Genomic DNA, 18,631 nt, shown 5'->3' on the forward strand with positions numbered 1-18,631 from the left:
TTGCTGTTCTGTCTGAAAGGAAAAATTTAATTTATAGTAGAAATAAAACCCACTGAAGCTATCAGAAAGCCAATATAATATAAAGCAGAAAAACACCCCATATTACCTGAGGTTTGGGAATTTACTGGTACTTGTTTGATTTATATAAATTTCCTTGTCTTCCTTCTACTTTTTCCCACGCTTTTTTCCCAAGGCCTTTTTGAACGGTAGATCTCATGCAGAGATAAAGAGCTCTCCACTACTGCTGCCTCCCTCTTGTACAGACACCAATAAACTGAGCTCCTCTGAATACTCTCTTCCAAAAACTCCATTTCAAGACCACAAGGACCTGAGAATCACCCATTTCACTGCTAGGCGGTTCTGATTGTGAATTAGCTTCATCTTTTAACTAGTGTTTCATTTTAATTAGTTTGGGTTTACCTTGCAGCACTTTTTTCTTGTTTTGCCCCTTCCTGCTAAATCAAATCACATTGGAAATGGCAGAATTTTCTGCCATTTTAAAATGTTGATGAAATTCCTATCACAAGCAGCTCTAAGTATTGCTATAGTCACTGGAAGCCATCCACTGACCTTAGGCTCAGCTGTAGCTAAAATTAGTCAACTTTGTTTTTGTTAATTAGTTGCTAAATCACAAGCTTTTGGGGAATGAGAGAGTATTTTGTCCCAAGCTCTTTTTTAGACATCTGCTGCTGGACAGCCAGTGAGTGACACACACAGATCCCCTTATGCCTAACTCAGGTCCTAGGTGTGATGCTCTGGATGGAAAAATGAACTCCTAAAATATGATCCAGATTAGTCCCTTTTGTGGTTTCTGAAAAAGCCTGGAGGCACCTGACCATCTTGTTTCCCTTTTTATTTTAGCCATGGATTTACCTCAGTGCCTGCAGCTGATTCTTTATGCATGCCCAACATTTTCCCAATCTGAGCAGGAAAGCAGAAGGGAAAATAAGTCTGGCTTCCCCTTTAGACTGAGGGCTTTCAAATCCTCCTCCAAACCATCCACCTGCCAGGGCAGTTGGCCCTTTCTCTAGCATGTAGGAAAGGGAGGGCTGGGGTGGGTTCTCTGTGTCTGGTCTTGGAAAGAGGCAGGGAGCTGGCAGAGCTTGGAGCCCTTGCACCCTGCACAGAGATTGCCAAGTGCATCACAGGAAGGTCAGTGCAGCCCCACCTCAGCAGGACCTGGGCCAGCCCCCTGCCTGGAGCAGGAGCTGGGCATGTTCTGCTGGAAGTTTGAAGATGACCTGTCTCCATCTTTTTGGAAGAGCTCCCTTGCTCCTAGCTATAGCAGTTATTTTATTTAAAAAGTTCCCACAACATTTTCCCGCACTTTGTAGTGGAAAACAAGCTTTTATTTTGCTTGGGAGAATGAGACCCAAAGCTAGAGCCAGGGGCTGGGCTGCATGTTCCTTCTGGGCCACAGTGCTGGGCTGCAGCCTCTGGTAAGGCTCCTGCACATTAGTTTTGGATCATTATTATTAATATTATTGTTGAGCCAGATTCTGGAGGTACAGAATACAGAGTTTAAAAAATAAGGTCTGGCTTCTGTTACAGGGATGAGTTGCTTAAAAAGTAGCTACAATCATTTGTTGCTTAGGTATCTGGGTTTTTTTTCTGATCCAAAATGACTGTCTCACAGTGTTCTACAGGTCAAGTGTAACTATTAAATAGGAGGAATACACCAGCCAAATAAAATCCTTATGTCCTGATTCTCCTCACAGCTACAGTAATAAAAGCTGGAAGAAATGCAAAGTTTGGTGTACTACTGAGCCAGCAGTGCAACAACAGGTTAGTGCCTGTGTCTGTAAGACTGTGCATATAATTGAGTAGAGGTAACTTTTACAAGTGGAAATGTATTTTTCCCTAGGTTATAAAATGGGCAGTATAGACAGTAAGTTCAAGGCATATCAGAGGTGATGTGTGCCACCTGACGTGTGCCAGGCTTCTAATTCAAGTCCCCAAAGAGCAATGCTAGAGCAAAACATGCATCTGGAGAGATGTGGCTGGTTCCTCCTTCAGGTTAGGAGAGTTGAAACAGTCTACAGTGCTTAACCTGCATGTTGCTTTTAATTTTCCATTTTTATTAGTATGAATTATTAACCACATGAATATTAACAAAAAAACTTTCTCAATTTTATTTTTATTTTAAAAATGAGGGATTAAGCTGGTATGGGTGTGGAAGACAGCATCACTGCAAGCTGCTTGGAGATAACATTGTGGAACAGGAGAGACCTAGGGATAGAGACTGGGAAGTGTTTTAATACTGTATGTACCTCAGCATTGGGATATGAAATCTTATTTTAATATTTAATAACATTTTAATTTTTCTCTTTTTCTTTTAAACAAAGCAGTGATTAGAAAATCTTATTAGCAAATGTAAGTTCTCAAATTCTGGAGTGCTGCTGGAGCTTTGATGGCCCACAGACCTTCTGCAATGCAGTACAGTAAGCTGTCTGCTCACATTATGTCGGTCCTCTGTGCTTCCCACTAGTTTGGCATTAAAAGAAACTCAGAAAATGAATTAAACATGTTTCAAAGACTTCTTCTTTGTGTAGGTTTTTGCCTAAATGCTGTGTGGCAGTTAGAGTAATCAGGAGGAAGAGGGGCTGGCTGTCCCCAGCAGAATGAGTCAGATGGTCCCCAAGACCGCCTTGCGAGGCGTGACTGTGGTGGGTTGATCTTCACCTGACACCAGGTGCCCCCCAAGTCTCTCCTCTCCTCCCCTCAGCAAGGCGGGGGAAGGAAATAAGATGGAAAAAACCTCGTAGGCTGAGATACAGGCAGTTTACTAAAATAAAATGTGACACTCAGGCAAAGGAAAAACCCCAAAGATTTAATTCTCTACATCCCATCAGGAAGTGATGTCTGGTGACTTCCTGGGAAGCAGGACTTCAGCACATGTAGGGGTTGTTCTGGAAGGCAAACATATTGAAATAATGAAGATACTCCTTTCCTCTTCTTATTTCTTAGCTTTTATGTCTGAGCATATGTCATGTGATATGGAATATCACTTTACTCAGTTTGTGTCAGCTGTCCTGGTTTTGTCCTTTCCCAAGATTTTGCCCATCCCATGCCTGCTGGTGTGGGGGGAGATGTTGGAAAGGCAGCGTGGATGCTGTGGGAGGGAGCACTGCTCAGCAATAGCCAAAACACTGTGTTCTCAGTGGCTTCCCAGCTGCTGCCACAAAGCACAGGCTCTGAGGGCTGCTGAGGGGAAAATGAGCTCTGCCTCAGCCAGACCCAATGCTTGAAAACAATGAAGGATTTTGCTTATAAATGGATTGTCTTCTGTGTGATGTCAGGGATTTCCCAATTCCACTTGGGCTAGTCACTTCAAGAATGAGTGTTGGGGTCTTTTAGTGTGTATGTTTGTTTATGGTTTTCTTGTGGTAATAAATGATCCCTTTTTTCTGCAAGAAATCTGAATTTTGTAAGGTCTGCTATTAGGAGTTACAGCAAAAGTTCTTGTTTGAGTTTGCTTTAAAGACTTCAGTCAAAGTCTAATGCTTTCCAAATCATCTTTCTCTTTCCTAATCTGTTCTGTGTAGAAGCTGTACATTATAATATAGGAATGTATGTTTACTCCTGAATAAATTTACAAGACTCTTGCCAGCAAGAATGATCTAATGTGATTTTTAAAAAATTAATAAAGAAAGGGGATATATAGTGCATAATGTGATGCACAGGGAGCAACATTATATTAACAAGGAATTGAAGAACTGCATGTCCTGCTGATGCTGAACAAAACCAAATGTGTTGACAGATTCACTCACTCCATCATGAACAGGAAAGACCTTGGGGATGTTTATTTGAATAGGGGCACCATAAATCTAGCACACAGGTACCAACAAACAATAGTCCTAGGGTTTTTTCCTAAAATATACGATGTGCAATATAATAAAAGCTCATTATTATATGTCAGTATTATGTCTGTATATAGCTGTCGATAATATATAATTTTGTATGTTCAGGAAGTAGGGTGGCAGATGTATGTACAACAAGCAATGTTGATTTACAGACTGCCTGCTAAAGGTTTACATTTATCCTTAATTTACTTTGTGGGTCCTATTGGGTCCTTCCTGAGAGCACTAAAAATGGTTGTCTCACATTTTACAGTATGCTTGAAAAGTGCTGTAATATGATTTGTGCCTGAATTTATATTTCAGAAGGGAATTCAAGTTATTACTATTTCCTCCTATTAAAATCATCAGGTGCTGAATATGTTCATCTGAAAAACAGGACCATCTAATAGTCTTTTACTCAAGACTTGTAAGAAATCAATATAGTTCCCATCAGTACAGTAAATTACCAACTGAACCACTTCCAGTAATCATGATACACAGTCTCTCATTAACCCTTTCCCTTCTCTGTAATGAGATTTTTATTCTAATATTGTTTTAGAATAAAGATATTTTTAATATATCTGTAAATCATTAGACACTAGAGTAATTAATACATTAATTTAAAAAAAAATATAACTAAGGCTCTTAAGTATCTCTAGCAGTTCTGCTTAAGACTTTCATTGATGATCTGGACAAAAGGACTGAGGGCATTTTTGGTAAGTTTGCAGACAACACCAGGTTGGGTGGGAGTGTTGATCTGCTGGTGGGCAGGAAGGCTCTACAGAGGGATCTGGACAGGCTGGGTTGGTGCCCCAAGCCCAAATGTATGGTTCAACAAGGCAGAGTGCCAGGTCCTGCACATGGGTTACAACAACCCTAGCAGAGAAGATTTATATTGGATATTAGGAAAAGCTTCTTGCCAAAAATCCCTGGAATAGGCTGCCTAGGGAAGTGGTGGAGTCACCAACCCTGGAGGTATTTAAGAGGCATGTGGCTGTGCCTCTTAGGGCATGGTTTAGGGTTGGTCTTGACAGTGATGGGTTAATAGTTGATCTGAAAGGCTTTTTCCAGCCTAAATGACTCTGTGATATAAGGATGTGTGATCCCACGGTGTATGCAATTAAAAACTTATTGGAAATGTGTGGGTAAGTCAAGGAGCAGGAATTGCTTGCTTTCGTTATGGCAGGAGTTGGGAGTCAGGAGAATTTCACTTCTGGAGAAGGATGGTTGTCTTCAGTTAATTTTCAACCTGGACTCTTGAGCTACTTGGCTGGAAGTACCAGGGACAAAGAAGGATACTTTTAAATTGCAGTTCCTAAATTGAATATTCCAGGTCCATGCTCTGTTAACTCACTGTCTTTCAGTATTCTTACATGACTTCACCATTACTGCAGGTTTTTTGGTTTTGCTCAGTAGCATAAATCCAGTGTGGTTGTGACTGAGCTGATGGATGTGCCTGAGCCTGTGTCAGGAGCACAGCAGCCTCAGAGAGAGGCCTGGGGAGAAGCAGCTGGGGGCAGCTACCTGGGAGACATCCCTGGGAAGAGGCAAGGAGGACTGAGTGTCAGAAAGACATCTCCTAATTGAAATTTCAGAGGCCGTCGTTGAACAGGAGATACATAGCAAAAAGGACTGTATCAGAATTAAGAGAATAGAAAATGACAGTGGTAGATGGTAGAATATAGAGGGAATTGGGAAAGGCAGCACCAAGGTGAGAGGAAGTTACATCAAACTAAGTAATCTGAATTAAATACCACACCAGGTTGGGTGGGAGTGTTGATCTGCTGGTGGGCAGGAAGGCTCTACAGAGAGATCTGGACAGGCTGGGTTGGTGCCCCAAGCCCAAATGTATGGTTCAACAAGGCAACATGCAACACTTGACACATGCAACACTGACATCTTAGTAAGTTTGTCAGAAATAAATTTAGAAAGAAAGCCATGTTTTGGCTGTTGCTAGTTTTATATTTGATAATGCAGCTAAGTTAAAGATTCTGTTGAGTTACTTTTCTTTCATATTCTGTTCATTCTTGTGGTTCGGAAGTGTGGAGGAAGGAAAGATGGGATGGTGCAAAAAACTGAGACCTGAGAAGGGCTTTATGGAAATAAACTTGTTTCATTGTAGATTTATTGGCAGAAATAAAAATAGTCATTACTTCATCTTGTCAGAAGTATAAACAGACATCATGTTGAAACAAGGGATGCAGATAATATTCAGAAAGTGCCTTTGTTTACATAGCTGCTTCTTTGAGTTTGATCAGATGTTTATTGACCAATATTACAGTGTTTTCATTGAGAAACTCTATTATAGAATGGGTGTCATCCAGATCCAGCAAATAATGAGTGAGAAAGAGACAGAGAATCATCTTTGATGGTACTAACAAATAAAAGTGGGTCCAAAGCTAGTTTGATACATGAGCAAATTGACACCTGAGCCTTCCTGTAGCCAGGTTTCCTGTGCTTCCCCTGTAGATAAACTGGAGACATGGGCTTCTTCCATTCATGTGTCTTACAAGAAGGTAATTCCTATGGCCTCATGGAGGTTTACTGATTTTGTTAACAGGATGAGAAAGTACAAGAATGCTGGCTCAGATGTTGGAGAACTTCCTCAGCAGGAGATCTTTAATATTCTTCAAGGTTAAATAGTCTTCTCTGCTTCTCCTAGTCCCTATCATTAGAAACTATTGTTCCTTCTTCTTTATTTCTGTACCAGAATAGTTTGTGTCTCCTGTCTATTTTAGCTGGTCTCCAGCTGAGATTCTTTCATCACATCAGAAGTACCAGTAGGTGCCAGTGGCAATTTTGGGAGCTGCTTAGGCTGGCAGCTGCTCTTATGCTAGCAGGTAGATCAATGAGGTGTTTGCTGCTATGGTAAGTCTGATGAAAAATGAATCCATTTTTACTTTTAAAGCAAGTAAGTCTTCCCTGATTGGTGACATATTAGATACCTGAAGGGGGACAAAGAGGATGGTAATGCAAGTTGCAGTTTACCAAGAGTCTGCATTAGTCTTAGGGCTAAAATGATTAGTAAGACAAATCAGATCTAGCTGCCTTTGCAGGAAGAGCTGTAGTTTTGCCACAAGGCATTGATGACAAAGTGGCTAATGTGTCTGGTTGACTAGTGATGAGACAGGCATGAGAAGGAGAGACGGGGTCTTAAATTCTCATGGGAAAAGCAGAAAATGTGGGACTGTAGAAGATCTGATAGGTTATCCAGAGAAGCATCATGAAGTTATACAAAGTTTGCTCTGAAAATTTGATTGATTTCTGGTTTGTGCTGTTTCTTTTGAAAGATATTTCTGAACTCAGCATCTTCAGTTGTAATCACACCCATTTGTTCTCTTTTCAAATCAGTTCCCTAATATAGTCAGGGATTATATGTATTTTATATATATAGTATATATATTCAGTCTAATAGTTCTTCTCTTTTCCCAGTGTTCATCTCCCCCCACTGCCATCATGAGGCTAGTCTCATTCTGTAGATGATTATTCTATTTCTGCCTCCTCTCACAATTTTGCCATTCCTCACTATGAAATCATAGCCTCTGTCTCTGCCCATTCTTGTTTGCATTCTTTCCTGAGTATATAATGAGAGTTTTATACTTGTGTCTCACCAGCACCTGAACAATGATGTTTATGCCTGTGTCTCTGTCATGGAAATTTCTTACGAGATATGTCCAAGGCAGTCAAGAGAAGCCAACAATCACCCTGTTTAAGCAAGAGGAAAGCTGTGATCAGACTATTTCATGTAAACACAAAAGCACCACGTTTGAAAAACTAGAGAAACACACTGTTATCTATTAACTAAGAATAAAATGGCATTTACAGCATTTAAGTATAAACTTGAAACATTTTTCATCTTACATAATTAGGGGCTTAGTAAATCTCATTTCCCTGTTTTTTCAGGTTTTACAAGTAAGTAAAGTGAACATCTTGTCTTGATGTTCAGTATAGGTACAAGATCAAGATCAGGTATACCTTTCATACTGTACTTGGAAGACAAGGTCACCTGTCTTGGCCATATTTCACACCATCATTTGTTCCCACTTGTGGTTTATTATTTTCATCAGCTTTAAATTACTCATAGTTTTCATCAGGGTTTTGTGTCATATCAGCCTCTCACTGCTTTCTGCTCTTGTTTCCCTGTATTTCTTCAGTTCTTTCCACTTGTTAAATAAGCCCTTTCTTACCTGGCCCTTTGCCTCCATTGCAAGTGTTCTTTCAAGGCTTCTTGTGAGGTGTCCCTCTGTGTGTCTGTACACTGGCACTTGGGGGAAGAGCAGTAGGATATAGCAGTGCAGGGAGGGCTGAGCATTTCTCATTAGGTACAGCAGTGTGTGCTGCCTTCCTTGCTCAAGGGCCAATGCCAGCCCCATTGGACCAGTGCTTATACTCATGCTAATGTTCTGTGGCATGCAATGTTTCTCCCTCCATTCAGATTTTCATCTAATCCCAGCTTGATTCAATGAGATCTGTAGCAGCTAAGTCATATTAGAAAAAATTAGGCCATCAATCTATTATTAAGCTGGAAAGTGTTTTATATTTTGTGTTTGCCCTCAGGGTAGCTCAGAACCTTCCACGGCAGATCTGCCCTGAGTATGAGAGGGCTGGGGTTTAGGTGTTAAAAGACGTGTGCAGATACTGAGGGAGTTGTGGAGTTTTGTTTAAAACATTTGGTTTCCAGCCTTCCAGCTAGCCTGAACCACGGCCTAGGTGTTTGTCACTGGGACCCTTATGGTTCTCTTAGTTTAGGTGCTTTTGAAAAAAATGTTCTGTTTGAAAAAAATGTTCCTGCTGGGCAGGTAACTATTACATCTAAGAGGTAGTGTCTGTTCTGTAGTGTTGGGAAATTTTCCTGCAATGGTAGTTAAGTTTATTCTACTTGTGTCTGAGCAAAGATCAGTGTATACTCTTAGAAATATTCTGCTTTTGATAATATATCTGCACTCTGAAAATTAAAAATCTACCCCCAATTTTTACTGTATAGCTGTCTCTCTGTTTAACCATGTTGATAAAATGCTTGATAAAATGGCCATCTTTTGTGTATTCTTAATAATTTCCTTTGTTAATCTCAGCTTTTTAAAAGAAAATAGGTATTTAGATCAAGATCCTTCATGCAGGTTAGTTCACAGAACAGATGATGTTGGAAGGCATCACTGGCAATCATCTACTCAAAGCAGGGACAAGTCCAGCTCAGGACCCTGTCAAACAGATTTTGAATGCTTCCAAAGACAGAGACTCCACAAATTCTCTGGACAGTTGGCTTCAATGTTCAATAACACAGAGTTCTTAGCACAAAATGATTACTCTTTCAGATATGCATAATACACAAAGCAAGACAGGGAAGCATCCAAAAGCATTAGCTGATTGTCAGGATCTTGGCCTTAGTGACTAATTGGCTTTAGTGACTGGTCCAGGCACTAAAAATATCTTTTCAAAGGCATGATTTAGTGTCAGAATGAAAATTATTCCACTTGTGACTTGGATGTTGTTCTTCTAAGTGTTGAGGGGGGAGAAGGTATGAGAAGGATTGAATTTTCACGATCAGGTCCCTTAGTGCATTCTTGAAATGCCACATTTGGATGTTTGCTTTCTCACCTCATCACTGCCTGAACATGTCACTTTGGATTTGGTGTAAGAAAGAGTTAATTTAAGGCAATTTGTGCAAGCTGCTACAGAGAGTATGAGTCAATAGCATCATGCTTTGAGCCTAAGCAGCAGAAGAGCTGACATGCCAAGAGTTGAAAAGAGACATTTCTGTTTTGTGCACACTCAACTTCCAAAGGCAGTGGCTGGGGTAGAAAAACGATTTGAATATGAACTAAAGAGTTGCCCAGAGGAAGGAAAGAGTAATGACTGTATCTATGGCCAAAAAGAGGTGGAGGGCACTGGATGAGATGCATGGTCTCTGTCTGTCCTTTCATATTACTGTTGCTGACTCACTGCCCTAAGATGACAGGTGTTGGCACTCTTTAAACTGGTTTCTTGTGTTTTTATTTGCTTTCAGTTGCTAATTTGACATTACAGACCATACTCTTGAACTGTTGTACATCCTCTATAAATTGCTTTAAGATATTTTAGCGTGATAAGACAATATAAAAATTGAAGTCATTATTGCTGCCTTTATCACCAGGAGAATTGGACAGCTGGCATTGATCTGCAAGAGACTTAATTTCAATAGTTTGTAATTACATTAACCCTTAGAATTCTTCTTGTCTGTGATTTCAAAGAAAGGTTTCCTAGTCAAAAGGTCATCCTTTGTAGTGTGTAGTGTTTGAGAGATGCAGAAGGGCTGAACATCTATGAATGCTGTCATTTTTATCTGATCAATAAGATCTTGCTTTATTAATAGTAATATCCCAGTATTTTACATTGTGTTATATCAAGATCCTGTGGAACTGCTTGTGAGTGAAATATAGCAGTTTGTGAAAGGCATGCTGCTAACTCCTTGGTTTAGGGCAGATATTCTGTGCCCCTTTAAATTTTTGGCATTTATCTTAAATTTTTTAATTAAAATAATTAGAAAAATTCTCTACTCCTTGCTAGTTTGCAAGGAAAGACATTGAATAAGGGCCTTATCTTGCTGTGTTGAGTAACACTTTCTAATGAGCTAAATTGTACCATTCATCCAAAAGCCACAGTAATGGTAGCACAGAGGCTGCTGTGTTGCAGAGGGAATAACTTGTTCTTTGCTATCTTCTCCTGGTTTCAGAATAAGGCCTGAGAAGTCAAAGAAGGGGTTTTTCATAATTAAAAAACAGAGGAGGTAAAAAGTTGAACCTGTTTAAAAAAGTGAACCAAACAGGTCATTTTCAAGGTAGTATCCATGTAGCTCCAGTTTGATTTGTTTTCATTGGCCAGGGCACCTTTAGATAGCAAATGTGCACAGTGGTAATCAAGAGTCAGTAGGGGGCTGCACAACACTCCTCCCTGTACTGCCCCACAGCAGTGGGCAAGACCAAAGAAAGTAAGTTTTCATTTTCTTCCTAGGGCAAAATTCTGCTTGATGCTTTGGTTCTCTGCTTGGTTCAAATAATTCCTTACTGTTGGCTCAGCCAGTGTACAGCCTTGCTCCTGTTTATTTATAGCATAGCCATGCCCAAAAGATGGAGTCAGAGTTCCACTAGCAAAATCGTAGATTGTTTGATTTTTTTTAACATCTACAATCTGCCTGGGGCTGTGTTTCAACATTAACCTAACACTAAAGATAAGTCACAAACTGGGAGTGAATGCCTGCAAAGACCATAGGCAGATGGTTTTTATAGTCAGACAAAATATTTTTTGGGAGTGTTTTAGATATAATTGATAGAAATCTCTGGGGGTTTTTTTTCCAATTTTGCTGTGATAGTTTGCTGTTAAGAGGGATTTGGAAGGCTGAACCATGTAGTACAGAACCATCCTGGGAAATGGTGCTGATAAACTATAGACATATCTGAATTGCAACAATATTTGTCCCTGATAAAACTTAAATTGATTTAATTTGTAAAACCCACAGTCATTGGTTTTCACTCATTTCTTGACATGATGTTTGAAAATAGCTGAGAGTCTATTTAGGCACCTATGTCAGTTGTAGATTTACAGGGGTTGTCCTACCCATGGGAAAACAACTGGCCCTTAAGAACAGCAACTGGCTGTCTAAAATGGCACAAGATTCCTCTATCTCACAAAGTACCAAAACAATACAGAAAAACAATAGAAAAAGGAGGAATAGCACATAGGTCTCTAACAGTAAGGGAGTACCTAACAGATGGAACAATGTCTGCTCAGAATAAGGTATTTCAGGGCTGAGAATTTTTTTCTGTAGTGAATTACCATGTCAGAATGAGCTTATTGCACTAATGGAAATTCTTGGGTGATTTTTGTTCTTGGCTTTTTCTTCCAGGCCGTGCTTTGCTGAGACTTACTGACAAAAAGCTTGAACGAATGGGCATTGCCCAGGAAAGCCTGAGACAGCACATTCTGCAGCAAGTCCTTCAGCTGAAGGTGAGAGAAGAAGTCCGAAACCTCCAGCTGCTTACACAAGGTATGGAAAATATGGACAGTTACTGAGATCACATTGGGGAAGTTTGCCTGAGGGCAAAAAAGGTGACTTGATGTTCTTCTACAAGAAATGATGCATGAAAATGTCTCATAGATTCCACATGCTTTCCAAGGGGGGATCAAAAAGTAAAATAATGCATAAATAAATAGAGATGGTCAGCTGCCTGTTTTGTGTGATGAATAGGCTCCATCTACAATCTGATGGTGGTCCTTCCTAAGTGTCTGCTTACTAAGATGAAAATAATTATGTATAAAGGGCATAGATGGAAGACTTTATTGTCTTTAAAAGCATTGTCCAATTTGCATTAATTGTTTACTTTCAGTGTTAGATGAAACACAGTGTTAGGTGAAACAGTGTCATTTCTGTCACCTGTTTTATGGTAAGAGCTGTCAGTGGAAAATTACCTGTTAGACTGTTTTTTGCAGATGGCTGATTCCTTCTTCATGTTGAAATAATTGTATTGACTTGAATAGAGTTGCTTCTAATTTTTGCTGCTAAGAAAAAACAAAGCTGGGTTTAATATTAAGTCTAGATTAGAAGACAGAGAAGAAGGAGTAACAAAAAAGGTTACATATATTTTCCAAATGAGGTTTAGATGTTTGATGATGACTTTTGGTGTTAGCTCTCTAGTAATGGCTGTGCTAACATGAAAGAAAAGCAGTTATTGTGGCAATACTGTAAAGGAACATTTAGACATCCTCTACTATATATCTGCAATACTTTATGTTAAATGTTGTTTGGTAGTCCAATGGGATAGCATAAACCACATACTTCTGTGGTGTTTTGGTTCAGTGCCTGTTGTATGTCACACTGTATGAAAAAAGCAGAGTTCCTCAGTACATGCAGTGTATTTTTAACAAAATGTCCTTCACACATTACATTATGTTCCTAATTAAGCCTTGCTCACTGTGCTCACAGGGAAAACTTTGATTAGTTGAATAAGCTGCATTTTATCTCAAAGAGCTGAAGTCTCAACTGAATTGTTTCTTCAGGCTTGGTGTCTTGTGGATTGTGATGCAGTTTTAGGGTTCCTTTGTTTTTCCATGAGCTGTTAATAGAAGCTCACCTCATCTTCTGTCATGTCATGCTGAAGCATGAATGTCTTCCCCAGATGTTAAGAACTCTTCTTTTTCCCTTTATCCACTCATCCATTATTCCTACATCCTTTTCTTCAGTGTGGGCCAGGTTCTCTCTTCCACTGCATCTAGAATATTACTTGAGAGTTTGATGGACTGTGAAGTTCTGGTCATCCCCCATCACTGTTATGGGCCTGCTTATGGAAGTTGGGATTTGATTGATACGGGATGGAGACAATGAAGACAATGAAGACACATTAGCTATAAATTTGGATCAGTTGATCACTGCTGTCCAGAGAGATTCCTGCATAGACTTGTATGTGACATTGAGAACTATATATTTCCTGTGATGTAAATTGCTTCTCTCTGGTTCCCCTCTGGACACGTAACTGATGTATGACTTGAGCTCACTCAGGCAGCAGTGACTCCCATTTCAAGGAATTCAGGGCAGCATCCTTTGAGGCTGCATTCTTTGCCCATGCAGTTGAGGATGCAAATTTGGACTTTGGTAAGAGAAGGAATAAACATGTGCTGGGCTGTGAAGGGCAGATCAGCCCTGGATGCATGGATGTGGTTTAATGCAGTGTCTGTGTAGAGGGAATGTTCTCACGTACTCTGATCCCATAAAGGCAGGACATCTTGTGCTTTGTGAAAGGCAGCACAGGCTTGACAAAAAGCTGGAGGTCTGCAGCTCTGGCTGTCTTCCCCACAAAGGTGTTGACCATTGTGCTGCACTTCAGAGCCACTCCAATATATCCTTGGGGAAATGGCTCAGTCTGAGAACTTCTGTCAGAAGAGTTTATTCCTTGCTTTGCTGGGGTCTGTACAGTGTAACCATGTGAGCCAGTGCCCACTGATGGTGCTAGGGTGGGTCAGATCACAGGGACAAAACAGGCTGCATTCAAAGCTGTGGTTTTTAGGGTTGGGTGGCCACTGGTGTGACCACCAGCCACAACAGCTTGTGGTTGCCCTGAGTTCCAGAGCTCAGCTGGGAATGGCTGTGTGAGGGAGCAAGAGCTCTCTGTCCTTGCAGGGAAGAAAACAGTGACACTAATCCAAACTCATATCAGTAAAACAATACACAAATACCATTTTAATAAACAAATCTGTGAATGGACCTGATGGACTGTAAAACCTCTTGTCTCAAAGCCAATGATCTTCATATGCTATTGGTCCACCAAGGATAATATGAAAACAGCTATCTCCCAGGTGAATAAAAACAGAGTGCTTAAGCAGACTCTTTCTTTTAAAAAGCTTGGGGAACCAAAACTGTTTACTTTCATCTTCTTAAATGGAGCTGAAGTTAGGAGCAGAACAACAGTTTATAAGAACATTCCCCTGTGAAGCAAGGCTGTGTTAATTGTTTGATTCCAGGGTGGGGGAACAGTGAGTGACAGGATGACAGCAGTACTCTCGTCTCTTATCACTTATTTACACCAAGCTGGAGTGTGTGTCCACTGAAAGTTCTTGATGGAAGTACAAAGGTTAAGATATTATTTCTCAACCACAGTACAACTTGTAAAGCTCTTGGTATGTCAGTTGTTCTCCAAAAGTGGTTCTGTCCCCTTTCCCAGTTTCTCCAAACTGTGTCCACTCATATTCTTATTATGATTTATATGTTCCTAATCCAAGTTGTTACTGGAATAGCTTTCTGTAACTGTTTTTTTTGTTTTGTTTAACACTTAGGGAACATTTTCCTGTGAAAAGCTGTTTCTGCCTTTTGGAAATTGCACTCACAAAGTTCAGATCACACTGTAGCTATTACTATGCTGTGCCTTGCTGTCCTCCAGAAAGAGGGGGAAAAAAGCCCTCTGTCTCTCAGTGCACAGCTCAGGAGATTGTTAGGTGAAAGAATCTGTTAAAACCCATTTCTGAATTAATGTAGCACACAAGCTGGGTTGCAAGAAATGAGGTCCTAATTCAGAACCCATTGATGTCAGCAAAAAGACTTCCACTGACTTTAGTACATACCCCAGTTGAAGCTGGATCGAACAGGGAAAGTTTTAAAAAAGCATTATATAATAGTTACAAGATATTTTAAGTGGCTTTGTGTCCTGTTGTCTGCAGAGAAAGTTAACCTCATTTTAAAAACTCAATAGCATTCTTTTCTACTTCTGTTTCAGAAAGTGACTTAAAACCATTTCATTCTTCTTCATTCAAGACACACCATCCAGTCTCTTAAAGCCAGAATAGTACGTGATTTTGTAATTGAAGTCTTGTCTTGAGTTTTAGGAAGACTTTTCTTTGGAGCAAGAGCTGCTTGATTGCCTGATTGAGGCTATTATTGGTAGAAACACTATTCCAGCCTCCACTAGGATAGAAGGGCACAGGCCCAACTACTGATTTGTGCTTTTTTCCCAGACTTAGTGATGTTGAGGAACTAATTTGACGAAATATCTTCCAACGTTTCTTGGGGAGAGCTGCACACTGTTGGAAACACCATTATTATACTGTTATCACTGTAAGCCTGAGTTGAAAGATCATTTTTTTATAAAAAGCCTTACATAACTACACAGAAAAGGAAGAAGTTATTCTGAGATTTTTCAATGTGAGTCCTGCTTTGGGCTAGCAGAGAAGAGACTGTCCTCAAAGTGGTACAACAGTGCTCCGTGTGTTTCTCTGCAAAGTATCCACAGACAGCAATCTGCTCATAGGGCTGAGCTTGAGAAGCATTTTTGGATTTGGATTAAATGATAAGCTGCATTTACAATGATGTTAGGCCCCTTTCTAAGTTCCTCTCTGAGTTTCATATAGGACAGAAGTGCTACTTGAATATACTGCCAGGACAGTATTTCTCCTCCTAGCAAAACATGTTAGAATGAATCTTTGTGCTTCATTCAAAATCATCTCAGCAGTTGATACCCATTGAAATTATTTCTTGACTAAGTTTTCTGCTCATCCTGCACTGACGCTCAGTTACTGAAATACAAATGTGCCCAATGGGAGTCACAGTAACACTGATTCCCTCCCTCCCTCCCTCCCTCCCTCCCTCCCTCCCTCCCTCCCTCCCTCCCTCCCATTTCCAACATAGTCCTATTCAATACCTGTTAAGGTACCCTAGCACTGTATTCTTCCAGGAGGGATATTAGAGGGCCTTCAGAGTTGCATCTCATCTGCATCTAAATTCGGGAGTGATGTATCCTAACAATAAAGAAATCAGGCAAAAAATGCCATAAGGCTTCCATGGATAAATGAGGAGCTCCTGGGCAAACTCAAACACAAAAAGGAAGCCTTACAGAGACTAGAAGCAAGAACAGGTTGCCTGGGAGAAATGCAGAGAAAGAGAGAAGCAGGAATCAGGTTAGGAAAGCTGAATCTCTGATAGAATTAAAGCTGGCCAGAGATATCAGCAGCAACAGGAAAATCTTCTATAGGTGCACCAGTGATAAAAGGAAGACTAGGGTGAATGTGAGTCTTCTCTGGAAGAATATGGGAGATATGGTTACCCAGGACATGGAGAAAGCTGAGGTACTCAACAAATTTTTTGCCTCAATTTTCACTGGCAAGTTCTCCAGCCATAGAGGGCAAAGGCAGGGGCTGGGAGAATGAAAAACCAGTTGTAGGAGATCAGGATCAAGTACATCTAAGGACCCTGAAGGTGCACAAGTCTATGGGACCTGATGAGGTGTATCCACAGGTCCCAAAGGACAGATGAAGTGGCAGTGCCACTATCCATTGTATTTGAGAAGTTGTGGCAGTCCAGTCAAGTTCCAGTGATGGGAACCTTAATTTTTAAAAACGGAATAAAGGAAGACTGGGGAAACTACTGGGTGGTCAGTCTCACCTCTGTGCCCAGCAAGATCATGGAACAGATGTTAAAGAAACTTTTCTGTCTGACCATTCTCAGGCAGTCCCACTCTTGCTACCAGAGATTTCAGGGCTGGAAGCAAAGCCCCTCCACAGTGGCTGGCTCCAGGCTGATGTGTGCACAGCTTGACTCCCTACACACACACACACCACTCTCACAGGCAAACAAGGTTTGCTTACCAGCTCAGCCCAGGGTTTCCCATAGCAGAGTCTCAGACCTCAGAATTCTTTAAATAGCTTTATCATGGTGCAGCAACAAAATAACAGCTCAAGCTGCTGCTTTGGAACAAAGGAAACCCTGGGCTTCTGTATCCTTATGATACAGAGGAAGGTCTGGGCTCTTCCTGCTGAGTCACTGGCTCCTGCTGTGGCTCTGAGTCACCTGGCTGGTGCCACAGGTTCCTGGGCCCTTTGCTATGCAAAGGGTGGGTGCCAGGTCTCAGCCTCTCTCCTGCCACCCAGAGCTCAGTCTGCAGCTCTCACTGCAGCAGCTCACCAAGCTACCTGTACTGAGTGTATTCCTGAGCACAGATCCTTCTAGAAACTGTGCTGAGGCACACAGGAGGTAAGCAGGTTTGATGGCCTTCTATGATGGGGTTGCAGGGCTGATGGGTAAGGAAAGTGCAACTGGTATATCTAACTGGACTTGTGCAAAGCATTTGAGACTGTCCCACATGACATCCTTTTCTTTAAATTGGAGAGACATAGGATGGATGGATGGATGGATGGATGGATGGATGGATGGATGGATGGATGGATGGATGGATGGATGGATGGATGGATGGATGGACATGGTTTTGATGGGTTACTCAGATAGATAAGGAATTGGCTGGATGGTTACACTGAAAGATAAGTGGTCAATGGCTCAATGTCCCAAGTGGAGACCAGTGGTGAGTGTCATTCATCAGGGCTTGGCATTGGGACTGGCACTGTTTGACATCTTTGTCAGTGGCATGGACAGTGGGATCCAGTGCACCCTCAGCCATAGGCACCAAGCTATGTGGTGCTGTTGGCACTCTGGAGGGAAGGGATGCCATCTAGGGAGGCCTGGTCAGGGTGGAAAGGTGGGCCCATGCAATCCTCATGATGTTCAGTGAGGCCAAATGCAAGGTCCTGCACCTGGGTTGGGACAATCCAAAGCATAAATGCAGGTTGGGAGGAGCATGGATTGGAAGCAACCCTGGGGAGAAGGGCTTGGAGTGTTGGTTAATGAGATGCCCAACGTGAACTGGCAATGTGTACTTGTGGCCCAGAGAGCCAAACATGTCCTGGGCTGCATCAAAAGCAGTGTGACCAGCAGGCCAAGGAAGGTGATTCTGTCCTCTGCTTTGCTCTCATGAGACCCCACCTGCAGTGCTGCATCCAGCTCTGGGGCCCTGGAGAAGAAGGACATGGACCCGTTGGAGTGAGTACAGATGAGGACCATGCAGATGATCAGAGGGATGGAGCACCTCTTCTGTGGAGACAGGCTGTGAGAGTTGGGATTGCTCAGCCTGGAAAGGTTCTGGGGAGACACGACCTTACAGCAGCCTTCTATAGTACCTAAAGGTGACCTACAAGGAGTTGGAGAGGGACTTTTCAAAGGATGGGACAAGGAGTAGTGGCTTCAAACTGAAAGATGGTAGGTTTAGATAGGATATAAGGAAGAAATTCTTTATGTGTAGGTGGTGAGGCACTGGAACAGGCTGCCCCGAGAAGCTGTGGCTGCCTCATCCCTGGAAGTGTTCAATGCCAGATTGGAACCTGGTCTAGTGCAAGTTGTCCCTGCCTATGTCAGGAGTGTTGGAACTGGATGACCTTTAAGGTTCCTTCAAATCTAAAATATTCTGTGATTCTATAACTGAGCTAACTAACAAGTGATCTAGTGTTGG

At 41.4% G+C, this 18,631-nt stretch overlaps 1 protein-coding gene across 1 annotated transcript in view; it reads left to right on the top strand.

The window, feature by feature from the left end:
* Positions 1-18,631, top strand: part of SAMD12 (sterile alpha motif domain containing 12) — a 175,253-nt gene that overhangs the window by 69,992 nt on the left and 86,630 nt on the right. The window contains exon 4 of the mRNA XM_036398564.2: positions 11,719-11,859. Within this exon, the coding sequence (XP_036254457.1) occupies positions 11,719-11,859 (141 nt within the window). The remainder of the gene's footprint in view (positions 1-11,718; positions 11,860-18,631) is intronic.

The sequence above is a fragment of the Molothrus ater genome, chromosome 1 (assembly GCF_012460135.2).
Source record: "Molothrus ater isolate BHLD 08-10-18 breed brown headed cowbird chromosome 1, BPBGC_Mater_1.1, whole genome shotgun sequence".
Lineage (NCBI taxonomy): Eukaryota > Metazoa > Chordata > Aves > Passeriformes > Icteridae > Molothrus > Molothrus ater.